Source organism: Penicillium digitatum, chromosome 1 (assembly GCF_016767815.1).
Source record: "Penicillium digitatum chromosome 1, complete sequence".
Classification (NCBI taxonomy): domain Eukaryota; kingdom Fungi; phylum Ascomycota; class Eurotiomycetes; order Eurotiales; family Aspergillaceae; genus Penicillium; species Penicillium digitatum.
The window spans coordinates 556,563-574,160 of record NC_089384.1 but is presented as its reverse complement, the minus strand read 5'-3'; the positions used below and the strand labels follow the sequence as shown (position 1 = coordinate 574,160).

At 50.5% G+C, this 17,598-nt stretch overlaps 7 protein-coding genes across 7 annotated transcripts; 4 read left to right on the top strand and 3 right to left on the bottom strand.

The window, feature by feature from the left end:
- Positions 1-228: 228 nt before the first annotated feature.
- On the bottom strand, positions 229-3,161 carry Pdw03_2510 (Small nucleolar ribonucleoprotein complex subunit Utp14, putatrive; the record flags this gene model as incomplete). The annotated part of the gene is made up of 2 exons (XM_014681769.1): positions 229-411; positions 471-3,161. 2 exons carry the CDS (start codon positions 3,159-3,161, stop codon positions 229-231), a joined length of 2,874 nt encoding a protein of 957 aa, XP_014537255.1.
- Positions 3,162-3,430: 269 nt separating this feature from the next.
- Positions 3,431-4,015, top strand: Pdw03_2509 (50S ribosomal protein YmL27; the record flags this gene model as incomplete). The annotated part of the gene is made up of 2 exons (XM_014681768.1): positions 3,431-3,652; positions 3,716-4,015. The coding sequence occupies 2 exons, from the start codon at positions 3,431-3,433 to the stop codon at positions 4,013-4,015; spliced, it is 522 nt and encodes a 173-aa protein (XP_014537254.1).
- Positions 4,016-4,756: 741 nt separating this feature from the next.
- Pdw03_2508 (IQ calmodulin-binding region) lies at positions 4,757-9,170 on the top strand (the record flags this gene model as incomplete). Its single annotated transcript, XM_014681767.2, has 5 exons — positions 4,757-6,759; positions 6,817-7,819; positions 7,892-8,523; positions 8,988-9,026; positions 9,152-9,170. The coding sequence occupies 5 exons, from the start codon at positions 4,757-4,759 to the stop codon at positions 9,168-9,170; spliced, it is 3,696 nt and encodes a 1,231-aa protein (XP_014537253.2).
- Positions 9,171-9,404: 234 nt separating this feature from the next.
- On the top strand, positions 9,405-11,727 carry Pdw03_2507 (Polyadenylate-binding protein; the record flags this gene model as incomplete). Its single annotated transcript, XM_014681766.1, has 3 exons — positions 9,405-10,889; positions 10,942-11,516; positions 11,577-11,727. 3 exons carry the CDS (start codon positions 9,405-9,407, stop codon positions 11,725-11,727), a joined length of 2,211 nt encoding a protein of 736 aa, XP_014537252.1.
- Positions 11,728-12,485: 758 nt separating this feature from the next.
- Positions 12,486-12,943, top strand: Pdw03_2506 (Transcriptional activator protein; the record flags this gene model as incomplete). The annotated part of the gene is made up of 2 exons (XM_066100212.1): positions 12,486-12,556; positions 12,610-12,943. The coding sequence occupies 2 exons, from the start codon at positions 12,486-12,488 to the stop codon at positions 12,941-12,943; spliced, it is 405 nt and encodes a 134-aa protein (XP_065955612.1).
- A 945-nt stretch (positions 12,944-13,888) lies between these two features.
- Pdw03_2505 (uncharacterized protein) lies at positions 13,889-14,284 on the bottom strand (the record flags this gene model as incomplete). Its single annotated transcript, XM_014681763.1, has 1 exon — positions 13,889-14,284. One exon carries the CDS (start codon positions 14,282-14,284, stop codon positions 13,889-13,891), a length of 396 nt encoding a protein of 131 aa, XP_014537249.1.
- Positions 14,285-15,048: 764 nt separating this feature from the next.
- Pdw03_2504 (uncharacterized protein) lies at positions 15,049-15,381 on the bottom strand (the record flags this gene model as incomplete). The annotated part of the gene is made up of 1 exon (XM_014681762.1): positions 15,049-15,381. The coding sequence occupies one exon, from the start codon at positions 15,379-15,381 to the stop codon at positions 15,049-15,051; it is 333 nt and encodes a 110-aa protein (XP_014537248.1).
- Positions 15,382-17,598: the final 2,217 nt, after the last annotated feature.

Here is a 17,598-nt window from a genome sequence, read left to right as displayed (position 1 = left end):
GAATTCTGTGTAAGAACATCAGTCCATGTCAAAAATGATTGCGAGGTGATAGGAAGTTTGAACGTTGAACTACATGAACTACTTTATTATGCACCTAGTCACCTGTAGTAGCCGGAAGACAGCAAGAATGAGAATGCTTTTTAATTCAAAAGGCGCCGCAAAAAAAAGGGTCGCATTAGGTGCTGACATTGAACATGGCATATATGAAGTGAAAGAAGATATTGGCATTCATTGCATGGGCTTCGACATGGGCTTGATGATGCCCTGCTTGATCATGACACGAGGCTTGGTGCCACTCTGGAAGGTTTCCTTTGTAGACCACTCGGGGCCCAGGGGCAACCGCAGGGATCGTTCGTACTGCTGTTTGGTCTCGAACTCATGCGGCAAGTGGCTAGCCATGTACTTCTTGTTCTAGAGTGGAAAGTTAATAAGATGTCCGTCTTTGAGTGTAGGAACAAGACTGGACTTACCTTCTGCACTCGCTTCTGGTTGATAATGACCCGATCGAGCTTTGCGTCCTTACGCTGATGGGGCTTCACGCCCGCCACAGTAGTCAGGTCTCGCTTTTGCTTCTTTTGCTGTCTCTTGCTGACACCTTCGCCGGCCCAACTACCCCATCCTGGGAGTGTGTTATCCACAACCTGGTCGCCTTCGTCTTTAATAGTGTCCATCTTGTCTTGTTCAAATTCTTGGACAACTTCATCGCCGGCAAAGGCTCTCTTCACGAGGTCGTGGTTCTTAAGCAAGACGGGCACCTTCTCCTCATCATCGCTGTCGTTCTCGTCGAATTGTTGTTTCGCCAGGTTTGACTTGGCGTTCTTTTGCTTCTTGCTCTGCTGCTTCGCCGGGGCAACTTCGGGCTGGGGAGCATCGAGTGAAATGTCAATACTCTCTTGGGCATCTGGCGCAGTTCGGCGACGATTGGTCCGTTCGGTCTGAATCAGCCAAGGGTTCTCCTCTTCCGCGGGAGCATCCTTTTGCTGATCGGAATAGTCGCGTGAAGATTGTGAACCCTTCTTATTGCCGGGAGCTTCTGCCTTGTGCTTCGAGGTGCTGTTGACAACAATGTCAACATCATCGTCTGATCCTGCAGCCTGTGCAGCTTCATCATCGGAATCCAGCTTCTCCTCAAACTCATTCTTGGGCACCTGCTTTGCGCCAGATTTGACCTCGGGCTTCTTTGACTGGCCAAACTTCCGTCGACCGACCTCCGACTCTGCCTCGGACACAGAATCTTCTCCGTGGAGTTCACGATTGAGTTGGCGAAGCTCTGCATCATTCTGTTCTTTGCGGGCGGCGTCGGCATTTTTCATGAATTTCATTTCGAATAGGTCAGCATGGCGTCCCTTGACACCATCCCTAGCATCATCGCCGCCCTCGAGAGCCTTCAGCTTCTTTTCGATCTTTTGTCTTTCTATATCGGAGCCTTCTTCGTTCCAAGGGTCCTCATCATCTGACTCGGAGCTTGAAGAGCCCAAGTAATCATCGTCTCCATTAGAAACACGCTTGCCTTCGATTCTCTTCCGTAGCTCCTCCTCTCTTTGGGCCAAGTCAGCTGCACTATTGCGAGCCTCTTCATCCCAGGCCGTGCGACCGGTCTGCTTCAAGCCCTTGGCCCATTTGCTTTCACGATGCTTGGAGCCCATGCGAGCTTCGGCTCTCAAACGCTCATTCTTCTCCTGGTCCATGTCGGCCATGTCCACGCCGGCTTCCATGAGTGCATTTTGCTCTTGTTGCTCCATCTTCTCGCGCTCTTTCCGGTGAACGCGGCGATAAGATTTGCTCTTAATCTTCTTGATGCGCTTGGCGCGCACTTCCTCTCGGAAAAGCAGGTCACGTCGCTTGCGGAGCTCTGCGCGCCGAGCCTGGATCTCCTCAATCGGAAGATTGCGGGCTTGCAATTCTTCGAAACTCTGGATCTGGTCCTCGGCTGACTTGCCCTCGGCCTCAGCCAGCCCACTCTCCACAAGAATGTTCTGGATGGCGTTTTCGAGGTCTGTCTGTGGCTTGGCAGCTTCCATGCGGTGAGTCTGCTCGGCATCAGGATCACGTAGCGGGAAGGAAAGATGTTCGGCTCTGCGGTTTGCCTTGACGGTTTCGAGCCATCGGTTCAAAGTCTCCTTGCTCTTCTCATAGGCAGCAGCCCGGTCAATTCGGTCCTGTTGGCGTTTAGCCAGAGGAGCATCTAGCTTGCCGGGAATACCCGATTTCGATGCCTGGACGACAGAGTCGATATGTTTAAGCGAGTTCTTGAGGCGAGAGTCCGTGATTGAGGGTAGGAGATCGGCGACAGTCAATTTGTTGGCGGATGTCAAGCCGTATTCTGAGTGCTTGTTTTGTTCTTGTGACTTTTGAGTACGTTTAGTAGGTTTTTCGGTCTCCATAGACTGGACGAAGTCTTTTAGTTTCGAAAGTCCGTGTGGATCCGCATCAACATCTTCGTCTGAGATAGAAAGCCCGTCGTCGCTGGCATCGCTTTCACTGTCCCCCTCTGACCCAGAATCCTCGTCACTATCGTATTTCGCAGCCCGCTTGGCTTTCTTAGCTGCTTCCTGAGCCTCCTCCTCCTCGGCTGCTACATTCATATCCCAGGCGGTCGTGAGATCAATGGCATCTTCTCCCAGATCATCGTCCTCGTCGTAGTCTTCACCGTCAGATTCCTCATCCGACTCGTCGACATCCTCAGACAAGCTGATCTCTGTAGGCTTCTTTGGTTTGGGTACCGCTTTGTTTGGTTGAGATTTGGACTTGGATGCGCGGAAAGTGAAGCCCTCGAATCGCTCTTCGTCGCTCTCACCGAGAGCTTCGTCGCTGTCCAATTCGCTGTCGTTATCGCTGTTCACTTGTCCAAGTGTCCATTCGTGTCCCTCACTGTCGCTGCCACCATCAAGACTTCCAGTGTCCTCAGTTCTGCGGCGTTTGTATTGGGCAGCGGTATCCTCCTCGTCGTTCTCGTCGTCATCGCCGCCGGTGTTCCTTTTGCGGTTGAAGGTGCCATCATCGTAGGCTCCAAGACGACTGCGCTTAACACCCAATTTAGTGTGGATTGTTTTCTCTGCAATGGACAGCGCATTTAGCGACCGAGTGCTTTTCCGCTTCGGTGCTTGTTTCTGCGCAGTGCGGTCTTTCGGACCCTGCTTCTGAGTCTGGCTGCGAGGCATAGTGGCGTATGAGCCAAGAAATCAAATTCTTGACTAATAAAGAAGTTTCAGACAGTACTTAAAAAAGCACCAAATAATCTGATGGCTGCTTTCAAGAGGGGTGTAGATGGTGTTGAACTTTTTTTCTGCCGGGAAAAAAAGTTCTCGGCGCGGAGATTAGCGCGACCCGTTCATTCGTCGAGTTTTGTCTCCCAACTTCCTCCGAGACAACTCGAATCGCTTTTATCCCCCTTCTATTCCAACTTCAAGGCCACAGAATTGTTGTCATAATGTTCAAGCCCACGCAGCCTATGATGGTGCGTTTGCGCTTGACCACCAAGCAGGTCAATGGTGGCTACTACAAGGGAAACCGGACCGGCTCCATGGGTCATTTCGACAAGAGAGGCACCTACAGGCCCGATTTGACAAAGCACCGTGTGTATATGCCTGCAGAAAAGCTCGAAATTCCTGGGAGGCGCTACACTGCTGAGACTGCGAAGGAGCCATTCACCGTGAGCATCCAGAACTATTTGATGCTCGTTGACTGAAATGCGAGTTTGCTAACATGGCTATAGCTCGCCCCCTTCATCACAAAACACATGCGCAAGACACCGTCGAACTACGTTCAAGATATCGAGAGAAATGGCCGAAAGATTACTGTGATCAGAGGTTTTGAGGGCAAGGACTATCTGGAAAAGTGGGCCGAGACCGCTGAAGCCGAAGATGCCCGGCTAGCACAACCGTACACCGAGAAGATCGAGAAGATCGAGATCAAGCCGACGCCGCAGCTCAAGCAGACTGTGCAGATTGAGATCCAAGAGCTGGCCCAAATGCCCAAGACGCCCAAGCCCAAGCCCTCCAAAACCCTTTTTTAGACATCAAAGACTGAAACCGCACAGCGGGGAATTTTTTGGTGTTTTCAACTGAATGTGAGCACGCAGAAGCCCAGGCACTTGGACGTACTCTCCAATCTTTATGCCAGCGGCCCAGCATACCATTCACAACTACCTTCGGCATCACTCAACAACTTCACTGATCAATCTGCCCCAAGCTGGTTGATTGAATATATCCCATGTAATATAGTCTCTACAACATCAACTTCATTTGGAACACAGAGAACCCCAATGCGTCAGTGGAAGTGTACCATATGGGTTCGAGACAGGAACCATTGTGTACTACTTCGATAAATTCCATGAATATCAGATCACAAAAAAAGGTGTTTGAGCAGTCTCGCCTCTTTGGGTAATTGTTTGTTGGCACATCTTTTCTCTGAAATGTGTCTGTTTTTAAATTAGAAGTCGTACCAGTAGTTCTATAAAATTTGGCAATGTGTTTTTTTTCAAACTACATAACTTGCTACTCTACTTACAATGCCTTCCAGCTGAGCAGTGGCAATCGAGACAGGCCTCGTGGAAATGTGGTCTGTGCTCAAGTCCGATAAGCCCGCCATGCTCCCCCGTATCGGCACCCGACAGCGACAGCGATGTCATAGTTCTTCACCTTTCACCTTTCTCACCCAACGGCGATGCGGGCTCGTGTTGTTTTGCTTATCTGAATCTAGAAGGTCCATTTAATCTAGCTGAACATCTCTCCATCAGGCAGCTCCTTCTGCAGCTATGTTTCAATCTTTCACGGGCAATTCTCGTCGCCCGCGGCAGGTGAACCTCAGTGGCCGAGCCACCAATCCCTTCGTTGCATTTCCCGGAAACCCGCAAACTAGACAAACACCACATGTTGCGAACCCCGAGAGCGCAGTCGCCATTGCCCAACGAGAGCGAGCCCTGAGACAGCATGAGAGAGATCGACAGACTGCATCTCGCACCGTCCAGCGAGTTTGGCGGGGTTATCAAAGTAGGAAAAGAACATACAAGGGCTGGAAGTCTGAATGGGATACCTTTGAGTGGAATAGGGTTACTAGTGCCCTTGGACTTGACGATGATCGGGGCCCAATGACGGAGCTTGAGCGTCTGGAGTGTCTAGCACGTCTTTCCGCGCCACCATATCCCACAGCAGAGCAATGTTTGGACCAGCTCAGGCTTCTGGTTCAGTTTGTGGGATTGGTAAGAAATAAGGAAGATGTTCTACGTCTGGTATACTTCTGCAATGTCTTCGAGGAGACCTTCCATTTTCTCCCTACAATCGCTACGGAAAATGACTGGACCGAGCTGTTGAAACGGCTGGCAGTCGCTATTCTCCATGCCCTCGGCTCATCGAGGGACAGTCCGACCCATGATGCAGCAGTTCTGCCTCTCCTTCGGACGATAGTATTCCTTGTTGACTTGATCCCAAAGAAGATGGCAACAATCGCCCAACAATATTATGAAACGATGGCACTCTTGACAAAGAACATTGGGCTTTTCGGAGGCACCCCGTCACCGGAGCATGTCACAAATGCTGTCCTGGCTCTTCTGAGACCAATCACCTCAGAAACCATGGCAGCTTACGAGGCCCTTGCCATGTCGTATCTCACCATTCCAAATTTGCCTGCTTACCTTGGTGAGCTTGATGGATTGGCGCACAAAATCAACTACAAACTACTGGCGCCTGCAATCGAATCATGTATTCCTATGACCAAAGAACGTCTTTCTACCGACGATGTCGAGGGTATTGAGGGTCGACTTTGGCTGCTCGCGTACTTGATCTTCTTTCACAGATATGCGCTTCCTGGCCAAGCCAACCTACAAGCACCTGACCTCGCATTCTTGAATGTCGTTTCTGGGTTGCTTAACTCGACATCTATCTACCTGACAAGGTGCTTTGAGGTGGACGAAAATGGCCTGGATCCAGTCAGGGCCCCTTGTTTGGATCAGTTCGTTGCAGATCAAGTCAGTAGCCTGGTCAACCAAAGTAGCATCACGGGACTACTCTCTCGCATCAGAACATTCCACCTTTCTCACACAGATGTATCAAACAACGAATACAATGCTTCAAAAGAAGCCAAAATCCTGGCTACCTATGCTTTGAACTTGCTGAGGGTATTCCCTCGGCGTGGAGACGACATTCGAATGTGGTTATACCTGGGCTCGGCACCCTCAGCAGGCCTGACTGCTGGCGAACCAGGCGCGAAAATACCGGCCATCAAGTACTTTTGGCAGGCATCGAAATCGAGTCAGATCTTTCACACCATCAGCAAGGACTCGACGCAAGTTCTTCCATTGCTGCAACTGCCGCAAGGTGGGGATACAGAGGATCAAGAGCAGGAGTGGACGATCATTCTCCTCTTTTTCGAGCTCTACACATTCCTTTTGAAAGTCATGGATGACGAAGAGTTTTTCTCGAGCGCGTCGCCATATGCAGCTTCACCGAATGTGTTGTCTTCGTGGACAAAAGAGAGTGCACTGCCCCTTCAGGATATCAAAGATATGACCATTTTCCTTAAAAACCTCGCTTTCACCCTCTACTGGAATATTGCCGACCTGACCAAGAAAGGGCCTGTTCTATCATCCGCTGTGGATCTGAGAAGTTATTTTAACAACACGACTCAAGTTTCTGGGTCAATCGACCGCACCGAAGTGGAGGCTAAGAAGGAAATCAATGATCTTCCTGGTGTGATAGGTATCCCGCTCGACTATTTCAAAGGCTTGGTTACAGGTTTACTCAGAATGCTGCATGAGCGAGAGTAGGTTGAAATGTTCTTTTCGCCATGATGTAGGCACTCCAGCTGACACGCTTTTAGTTCTCGTCGCAAATTCCTCCCTCAAAATCATTGGCTGATGACAGATCGATTCGACATGGAAGGCTTTATCCCAGCCGTTGTGGCAGAAGAGGAGAAACGACATGAATTCCAGGACGACGATGAAGAGTCTGAGCCTGATCTTCTTGACGCTGAATACCGAGAGCCTTCTCCCCTCGTCGGCAATAGCCATGCGCGGCGACTAATTCAAATTCAAGCCATGCGGAATAGCCAACGAAGACAAGCTCATAACAATGCTCTGGCCGCCATTGCGCCACGGCTGGAGATTCTTCGAAATATGCCTTTCTTCATCCCATTTGCCACGAGAGTGCAGATCTTCCGTCAATTTATATTTAGGGATCAACAGCGTCGCCGGAAGGGCTTCGTCGATCCTGAGTCTTGGCGCTTGTCTGTGGCCCAAAACGCCATGATAAATGGACCTCCTGAGGGTGCAGCGGATATCTTGGCCCGACACCACGCTGACATCCGGCGTGAGAGTGTGTTTGAAGATGCGTTCTCTCAATACTATGGCTTAGGTGACGGTCTCAAAGAGCCAATCCAGATCAGTTTTATTGACCAGTTTGGAGCAATGGAAGCTGGCATTGACGGTGGCGGTGTGACAAAGGAGTTCCTGACCAGTATCACCAGTCAAGCTTTCAAGACTGATGACTATGAGAGCATGTTTGCAGAAAATGATCACCATCTGCTGTATCCCAGCCCGATAGCAGTTGACCAACTCAAAAAGGTTCTCAGTGAGGCTGGACTCACTAATTCAAGCCCAGAGTGGCAGGATGACGTGCGTGGTCTTCTTCGACGATATGAATTCCTCGGCCGGATCATTGGAAAGTGTCTTTACGAGGGGATCTTGGTCGATGTCGACTTTGCACCATTCTTCCTCTTGAAGTGGGCCTTGACAGGAGGCTCTAGGTCTGCAGTGAAGGAATCATCCTATCGTGCCAACCTGAACGATTTGAAGGACCTTGATGAGGGGTTGTACCAGGGTTTGGTAAGCAGTGTCGCCCGGCAAGCTCGGGATTGTTTTTAAATGAACCTGCAGCTGACCAATTTATTCCACTAGTTACAACTTAAAAACTACCCCGGAAACGTGGAAGACTTTGGTCTCGACTTCACCATCAACAACAAAATTCGGATGCCCAGTGGAGCCAACCGCACTGTCACCGCAGAGTTGAAACCAAATGGCTCACAGACTGCTGTGACCAACAAGAACAGATTGGTCTACATTTCCTACGTAGCTCGTTACCGTCTACAGTTGCAACCTGCTCTACAGACGAACGCCTTTTTGCAAGGTCTGGGCCAGATCGTTCAACCCGCCTGGCTATCCATGTTCAATCAATCCGAGTTACAAACGTTAGTGAGCGGAGACAAGGCTGATATTGACGTGGAGGACCTGCGACGAAATACCCTCTACGGAGGCGTATATGTGATTGGTGATGACAATTTAGAACATCCAACAATTGCACTGTTCTGGCAGGTCATGCACGAGATGACCAACGAAGAGCGGCAGAAGGTCATCCGGTTCGTGACGTCTACCCCTCGAGCTCCATTGCTTGGATTCAGCCACCTTCGTCCCAACTTTAGTATTAGAGACTCCAGCGAGGACCAGGAACGTTTGCCGAGTACTAGTACTTGTGTGAATCTTCTCAAGCTGCCACGGTACTCGGACGCAGACACATTGAGGAGCAAGCTTTTGTATGCAGTGAGTTCGGGAGCTGGGTTTGATTTGAGTTAGAGAGGCGGGGGTTTGTGTAAATTTCCGGTAGAAACTGTGTTTATTAATAGTCTTAGCATTCATAGCATGGGGGGTTTCTTTTGAAAAGATCACATTTTGAAAGTAATGTACTTCGGTCCATCCGAGGTTATACTTGATAAGCCCTTAAAGCGGCAACCCCGTCCCAAATAGGACTAGTGTCCCCATCTCGTGCAGCCTCTGAGTTTTCCAGAACCAATTGCTTTTGAACGGCTCGACTTTTTTTTCTTCCCTTACAACCTCCCCCTCCATATTTGTTCTCTCTCTCTTTAGGGAAAAGTCTTCCTTTTCTTTTCGAATCCTTAATCGAAAGATACAAAATCTCAAAAAAACACGAAAAACCCAGAAAAAGACTTTTTCCAGTTATCTTATCTCATCCCCGATTGTGCGGTGTGTTGTGTGGAAGATTTTCTTTCAACGCCTCCATCGTCTTCATTTTCACCTGGTTAGTCATTTTGCTTTTTGTCCTCCCTTTAACACTCTATTGAGAACCGTTTCATCTATGCTTCTTCTTCTCTCTCCGGCGCATGTATTATACTTCGATTTCCCTCCCCGCTAACCCACTCCCAGTGCTCTTCTGCTCAAGTGAAATTTCTCTGAACTCTTTGTTTCGTGGATAATTTGCTGTATGGCACCCCTCCCTCTGTCATTGATTCACCCCTCCTTTTTCTCATTTTCCCCTTGGTTGCTTGCCAAAGAGACTGCATCAACTGCCGTGTGACCTTGTCTCATATGCCTTCTTGATTCCCCCTCCCCCTCTCCGCGATAGGCTCGGCATACACATGCTAAAACTTTTCATCTCTTAGTGAAAACAGTCGCCATTATGTCTGCTGAAGCCCCCACTACCGCTCCTGTCACCGACAACGTTGTTGCCGCTGTTCCTGAGGCTAATGGCGCTCCCGTCGAGGCCACTTCCGAGGCCGCCGGTGATGCTGCCAACAACCAGCCCCACTCGGCTTCCCTCTACGTCGGCGAGCTTGACCCCTCTGTGACCGAGGCTATGCTCTACGAGCTCTTCTCTTCTATTGGTCAGGTCGCCTCTATCCGTGTCTGCCGCGATGCCGTCACCCGCCGCTCCCTGGGCTACGCCTACGTCAACTACAACAACACCGCTGACGGTGAGCGTGCTCTTGAGGACCTGAACTACACTCTCATCAAGGGTAAGCCTTGCCGTATCATGTGGTCCCAGCGTGACCCCGCTCTGCGCAAGACTGGCCAGGGCAACGTCTTCATCAAGAACCTCGACAACGCCATTGACAACAAGGCTCTCCACGACACCTTCGCTGCCTTTGGTAACATTCTCAGCTGCAAGGTCGCCCAGGATGAGTTCGCCAACTCCAAGGGTTACGGTTTCGTCCACTACGAGACTGCCGAAGCTGCCAACAACGCCATCAAGCACGTTAACGGCATGCTGCTGAACGACAAGAAGGTCTTCGTCGGCCACCACATCTCCAAGAAGGACCGTCAGAGCAAGTTCGAGGAGATGAAGGCCAACTTCACCAACATCTACATCAAGAACATCGATCTCGAGATCACCGACGACGAGTTCCGCGTTATGTTCGAGGCCTTCGGTGAGATCACCTCCGCCACTCTCAGCCACGACCAGGATGGCAAGAGCCGCGGCTTCGGTTTCGTCAACTACGCCAACCACGAGAGCGCCGAGGCCGCCGTGGCCGAGATGAACGAGAAGGAAGTCAAGACCCAGAAGCTTTACGTTGGTCGTGCCCAGAAGAAGCACGAGCGTGAGGAGGAGCTGCGCAAGCAGTACGAGGCTGCCCGTATGGAGAAGGCCTCCAAGTATCAGGGTGTCAACCTCTACGTCAAGAACTTGACCGACGACATTGATGATGAGAAGCTCCGTGATCTCTTCACTCCTTACGGTACCATTACTTCCGCCAAGGTTATGCGTGATGCCGCTGAGCGCTCTCCCACCCCCGAGGCCGAGGATAAGGAGACCAAGGGCTCCGAGGAGAAGGAGGTGAAGACCGAGGAGACCGCTGAGGTCAAGACTGAAGAGACCACTGAGGAGAAGAAGACCGAGGAGCAGGGTGAGGCCTCTGAGGAGAAGAAGGCCGAGAAGAAGGCCTTCGGCAAGAGCAAGGGTTTCGGTTTCGTCTGCTTCAGCAGCCCCGATGAGGCCTCCAAGGCCGTTACCGAGATGAACCAGCGCATGGTCAACGCCAAGCCCCTCTACGTTGCTCTCGCTCAGCGCAAGGATGTCCGCCGCAGCCAGCTTGAGGCCAGCATCCAGGCTCGTAACACCATTCGTCAGCAGCAGGCCGCCGCCGCTGCCGGTATGCCCCAGCCTGTAAGTCACAATTTTCATGATCAGTATCTACTCAGTTACTAACTTTCACTAGTTCATGCAGCCCGCCGTCTTCTACGGTGCTGGCCAGCAGGGCTTCATGCCCCCTGGACAGCGTGGAGGCATGCCCTTCGCCCCCCAGGGCGGTATGCCCATGCCTAACATGCCCGCCGGACGTCCTCAGTACCCCGGTCCCTTCCCCCAGGGTGGCCGTGGCATGCCCCCCAACCAGCAGCTTCCTCCTAACTTCCAGGGTATGCCCATGGGCATGCAGGCTCCTGGTGGCATTCCTAACGGCATGGGCTACCCTATGCCCCAGGCTTTCGGACGTGGCGGCGGTGGCCGTGGTGTTCCCGGTATGCCCATGAACATGCGTGGTGGCCCCGGCTTCAGCCGTGGTGGTCCTCAGATGGGTCGTGGTGGTGGTCGTGGCCAGCCCGCCCCCGGCGGTCAGCCCGCTGGTGGCGAACCCGCCTCTGCCAATCAGGCTCTCCTCGCTGCTCCCCCCGCTCAGCAGAAGCAGATGCTCGGCGAGGCCCTTTACCCTAAGATTCAGGCTCAGCAACCCGAACTTGCTGGCAAGATCACTGGTATGCTTCTTGAGATGGATAACGCTGAGCTGCTTGGCCTGTAAGTTGCACTTTTCTTTCGTTTTTTATGACAATGTCTTGCTGACATTTTATCTTTCAGGCTTGATGATGAGGAGGCTCTCCGCGGCAAGGTTGATGAGGCCCTTAACGTCTACGATGAGTACATGAAGAACAAGGGTGATGGTGAGACCACCGAACCCAAGCCCCAGGAAGCCGCCAAGGAGGCCGCTGTCGAGGAGAACAAGTCTTAATTGATGTGTTCACTCTTTGTCTTCTCGGAAATCTTGGACGCACGTTTTTGACGACTTTTCCTTTCTTTTATCATTATTTGTTCCCATCTTTTACCCTCTCTGCCCCTACATCTTCTCCCTATCTCTGATCCTGATATCCCTCGGTTCGAAAAGTTTGTTCTTAGGCAGTCACCTTCCTGGTGTTTAGTTGAATGCGGTATGACATTCGGATTTTTTTTTTCCTCTTTGACGGTTTTCCTAGTACGGCCTATTTTCCTTTGCCTTTCACTACTGGGCTACATTGGGTGTCTCCAGGTTGGCATTGGTAAAAGTCTTTTCTTATTCTAGGCACTGGGTGTGGTTCCTTTGACAGTCAACCTTTTCGCTATCTTCGCTCTTTTTTTTTTACTTGGCTGGGAGGGATACGTGAAGTTTCTTTGTTTCTACAGCTCTCTCTCCCTTCCTTCATTCTACGTCAGATAGACTTTATGAAAATCCTCACGGAAAACTCCGGTCGTCCATGTGTTTGTTCTCGGATTCGAGAGAACAGCGCTAGACCATCAATGGGATGGCCGTGGCCTATTTTCCTTCATCACCTTTCGACCGTAGCCGAGAGATTTCTTAATTTCCGAGATTTTCGACCTTGTGGCCGCTATTGTTGGCCTTCTCCCATGACTCAGCACGTCTCGATGACCCATGGACGCCGTGGGATGGACGATTTCTGTGGAAACAATCGAGCTTTAAAGAAAAAATCTCACGGTTACGTTGATATAAACACAATGGTATTGGAATCTGCACTCAATACATCTGGAATTGGTTCCTTGACTGCACACTCGAACGAGGACTGCCAGTTCGTCGGTAGCTCAAGTGACGACTGTTTCATCAGGACAGTGAAACATGCAGAGTCAACGACTTGGATGGCTCAAGGTCAGCTGAGCCCAATTTCCCCACAGCAGAGGATACGATCGTAGGCGCTGAAACCTCACCTCGTGACAGCCAGCGCACCTCATCCTCATCCATCAGAAACACTACTTCCTCCCTGGCTGAACCTCCCGCAGAATGGGCCACGACCCATCATGGACGGCGTCTCTGGGAAACCTATCACCCCCAGATGCGGGCCAAGGGCTTGATGATGTATTCGATGTATTCGATGTTATCAGTCTGGCGCCCTCTGTTCCCGCTCCTGCATGGCCCAACCTTCCTGCAGGCAATGGAGGTCTGCTCCAATGAGAATTAAACCCAGTACATGCAAGAACCCTGCGTCGATCACCAGAGTATATGCTGGACAACTATCTTCCAACGTGTCTTCAATCTAGGCAGTTTACATGTGCCAGAATTGAATCTACCATTCGAGTCAAAGATCCTATCCCCGGCCAGTTTCAACCCTCTGCTCTGGATTCTTTCCTTTCGACATGACATGGATTCCCTGCAAGCGCCTCTGGCAATCTGAGTCTACCTCGCCGCGGCCATATCACCCCGATAAGCATTAATCGTCGGAGGCTGTTTCTTACGCTCGATGCCTCATGCTGGTCTCCACCGGTGTCAATTTCGGGACGAGCAACTCTCCACCCACGACCGACAACTACAGAAGCGGGTCCTTCGGTGCGCTTATGCAATCAAAAGATACCTACGTCGGGCTCTGGGCTTGCCGATTGGTGCACAGGATTCAGATCTTGATGTGTGTCTGTCTGCTACCCGGGAAAGGCATTCTCCTCGGGGCCAGGCGACTCAGTCTGCGACGTGCAGCGCTGTGATACGGCGCGGCAATGAAGACCATCACTGCAAGCAAAGCTTTCTTGATAGCTACGTTGACTCAGAGACTCTGACAGGCCGCGAGTTGCAGTTCTTCGACACGGATCCCGCACAGCTTGAGGGGATATCCAACTTCGACTTGAACCTGGTTGATTTCAATCAAGGGCGCTAACTTCAACATTCCATTCCATATGATCGCGCAGCAATTCCCAAGCTTTCAAGACCAGGTTACTCACTGCTGGTTTAAAAAAAATCCCTTCACACAAAAGACTCTACTATCTACGCTCTTGACAACAACTCTAATTGGATAACACAGCAGACAAAACATCACGCATATCATTCACGTAGTGGGGATGTGTATTTCTCTCGAACGCTTCAAATCTCCTCAGCCCACCCCCATTCAAGCCAGAAGCCCGCCCCAGCACCATTTTCAATCCCGATCCTGCACCTCGCGCCGGAAAAGTAAAGCCCGATTAATCCGCACTCTCCCATTCCGAATCTCCTGGCAATAGTAGTCAGCCTGCAGTTCCGCGGCCGCGAGAATGGATGCCTTGTTGGAATGGTATTCTCCCGGCACCTTGATAGAGACGCACAGGGGGTAGTCATGATGCTTGGCATGGATGGAGATCGAGGCGGTGCTTGTTCTGATGTAAGCTGCGACTGTGCGCATGAGGGTCTCGTCGTCGGAGTCCGAGTCCCGCGCCTTGATGAAGACGTTCACCCAGTTGCTGATTTGGCGTGGGTCGTACTCGGGCTCTGGGATCAGCTCCCCGTCGAAGTAGAACATGCTCTGCATCTTTTTGAGGCTGGCGGTGAGGATGTCCATCTCGTAATGATGGGGAATGGTGTTGCTTACCTTGTGGGGTTTGTTTGTGGTGTGGTGACTCGTTGGGAGGAAAGGTGGTAGATGGGAAGGAGGTGGGTTTCGAGTTTGTTTGGGATTTTATGAGCTGTGTTTATAGACGCTATCCCCGGTAATTGTTCTCTTGTTTCTAGTCGGCTTAGAAGCCTATGGAGGCAAGAACAAAGGAGGGATGGTACAATGCGATCTTCAAGGCTTTCATCTATTCCCGTATGTCTTTGTGTTTCTGGGCCTGTTGGGCCTTTGAGGATGTTCCCGGTAGTTTGCGGCCTAGTTCACGACTCGAATGCAATCTACGCGTCCTTTCTATCTACTGATTCTGGGAAGAGATCTTTCGTATGCTCCTTCGATCAGAAACACGGCATGACGGCATGACGGCATGCCAGCACACCAGATGATAAACAAGATGATAATCTCATGATAGATAATCTCCAAATCTCAGACACAAAGGATCGAGAGACTGACCAAGTTTTGGGGGGATCGGACTGCATCCCGCAAGATCAACACTCGTATTTTTATGCCGGACTCCAGCGCTGCCTATGCTCGTTATAAGACCAAACTCTCACAGCATCAATGTAACACTGTGGAGAATCGAAGGCGAAGAGAACTCGAAATCCCATTCTATCAAACAACTAGTCTCGTCAACAAGTCACTCCAAGCATCGGAAAATAGAGCCACCAAATCCAAGATCCACAGCCCCCTTCTCCCACGAACCGAACCCCGAGATCCTATCTCCGAAAAAGTAAAGACCGATTAAGATAAACAGAGCCCCTCGCAACCTGCACTCGAAGAATCTCCGCCGAGAGTTCCGCCGCAGCAAGGATCGACTCCTTTTCACCCTGTTCTCCGGGCACCGGGATCGAGATGCAGAGCGGGATATCGTAGTGCATGGCATGGCCAGTGATGCTAACGACTCTTGTGCGAATGCAGGTAATGACTGTGCGCATGATGGCGAGGTCGTCGCATCTGTAATCGCGAGCGTTGAAGAAAATGTTCACCCAGTTTGTGGTTCGAGGGTTGTCTTCGGGATCTTGAATCAATCTTCCGTTTTGGTAGAACATCCCTTGCGGACTGTTAGAAGGTTGGGTTGGGGTTGGGGTTGTGGGCTGAAGGGACGTTACCGTGTTTCCTTTGATGAATAGGGGGGGAGGTAGATGGATTCGAGTAGTCGAGTGGATTTGGCTTGTTAGAGACCTGTTTGGACGCTTTTTGAGTGGCTGTAAAGTCCTGATGAAGGGGTGCTCAGGCCGTTTAAATGTTGGACTGCAAGACAGGAGCTTCTTGAGATGGGTTCTACTTCTTTCATCTGGGGGAAGCAGGTGTCACAGTGCTATCTTTTGACCATTTTGGAGGTTTCTTGATTCATGACCTCCTGATCTGTTCCGTCTTGTGCGAGAGACCTTGGGGGGGGTCTCTTTGATGATCTTCATGCTGATGACAGGCTAGTGGTCTTCTGGATTGTTCTCAAGACCATGTTGCTCATTACTCAAACGGAAAGAGTCCTCTATAGGTTGGTTACTGTCGTTGTCATTTCGTCTTCTGGTCTATTGATAATGTCAACTAATCGGTTTAGTCCAAGTGTGATTTCAGATGACATGAGACAAAGAGACAAAGAATAGAAGGAAAGAAGAACCAAACACAATGAATAGTCTCAGACCTTCTTGAACTCCAAAGAAATAGCATCCACAACTCCGTGAGTTTCAGATATTTCCCCAAGACAGAGCGTACCTGATCCCACGGCACCTAATATTATGGCACCGGGTGTAGAGTGTCGAGGTAACCTATAGATACATGCTGTCCGGGTCGGTGATAGTGCTTCATTTCCCCTGGGATAGGTTCACAGTCGAAATTGAGTGTGTTAAGGGATATTGTGAGTTTTCTCGATGACCTGCATAGAAGCGAGACCACCGTGTATACCTTTTGACCGAGTGGCCGCTGTAGCGACACGGATGAACTTTCCGACGATGTAGGCCACACTCTCTCGATATCTCTTGATCGGCCACACAAGATCCAATGCCATCAACATGCAAATCAACAACACCAGCGTGGATAGCAACTACATGGAACCCAAGTCGCCCAAAAAATAAAAAAACGCAGCGGCTCGAAACCCACCGGTGAATTATGTCTCGAGAACAATCGACCATGCAACTGACCCGAACGGCTTCAAAGAGGACCAGAGACAGGATATGCCAAATCACTGGACTATCAACTCCCGCTCCCCGAGAGAATTCTTTCAAATTATGTCGACTGAGCAGCTATCAGCTACAATTCCTCAAGTGAATAGCGGCACATGTACCATTCCCAGACTTGAGAAGAGGGGAGTGAAGAGTTGTTCGGAGCTGCCTCTTGATACTCCTCATGGTAAGAGGTGGCAGCAAGCTGGGACAAAGCCGGAAAGGACGTAGAGACACAGAACTCTAGGAAAAAGCATGAACAGAAAGGTCCGGTGGTTCGGTTTCAAATGTCTACCCCAAGTTGCGAGATTGATAAAAAGTTCCACTGAAACGCCAAATTGTGCAGTGATCAAGCCGCCAGGTAATGCACAGGACGAGAGTGCTCCGGTGGACTGAATAAGATCTTGGCAGGGAGCCCCTTTGTTTTCATCCGCCAGTTCTGAAAAGAGAAGAGTTCTTGCTTCAGGTTTATTGTGAATCATTTGAACTTCTTCCATTCAGCCCCTGCAATACTGGCCAGGGCAGATGAACCTTGAAGTTCCGTCGTCCATCAAACAAGAATAGTCGCGTTTGTAGCTGTCTTTTTAGATTATCTCCTTTCACAGATAGTTCGCCGTTTCACTGCCGAAGAAGACGAAAACAAGAACTGTTCTAGGTATAACCTACGATCCTATGATTGGACTCTGTCTTTTTCTGGCTCTAGTATGAGTGAAGCTTGTTGATGGCACAGGGTGAAATACAACAGAAATCCCCCGTGAGGCAACGAGCGCACTAAAGAGAAAGAAAAAGAGAGCATGAGACTTGAGGATCAGTAAATAGCATAGCATATCATCGGCCTTGAGAATGGCCTTGTAGGATCTGTGGGAAAGTCACCCCAAAGCACCTTTGAACAACCCCCCCCCCCCCCCCCCCTCTCTCTCTCTTTCTCCAAAAAAAAGAAAGAAAAAACAAGACACCCCATGATGGGTAAGATACACCAAAGATTCAGTTATCACCATTTGCAGGTAACTTTTGCTCTGTCCCAGATTTTTCATCTCTGGTAGAGCGGAGGGTCGACCGACGAGCATAGATCGGATCTGACGTAGGGGGGTCGGATAGGGACCC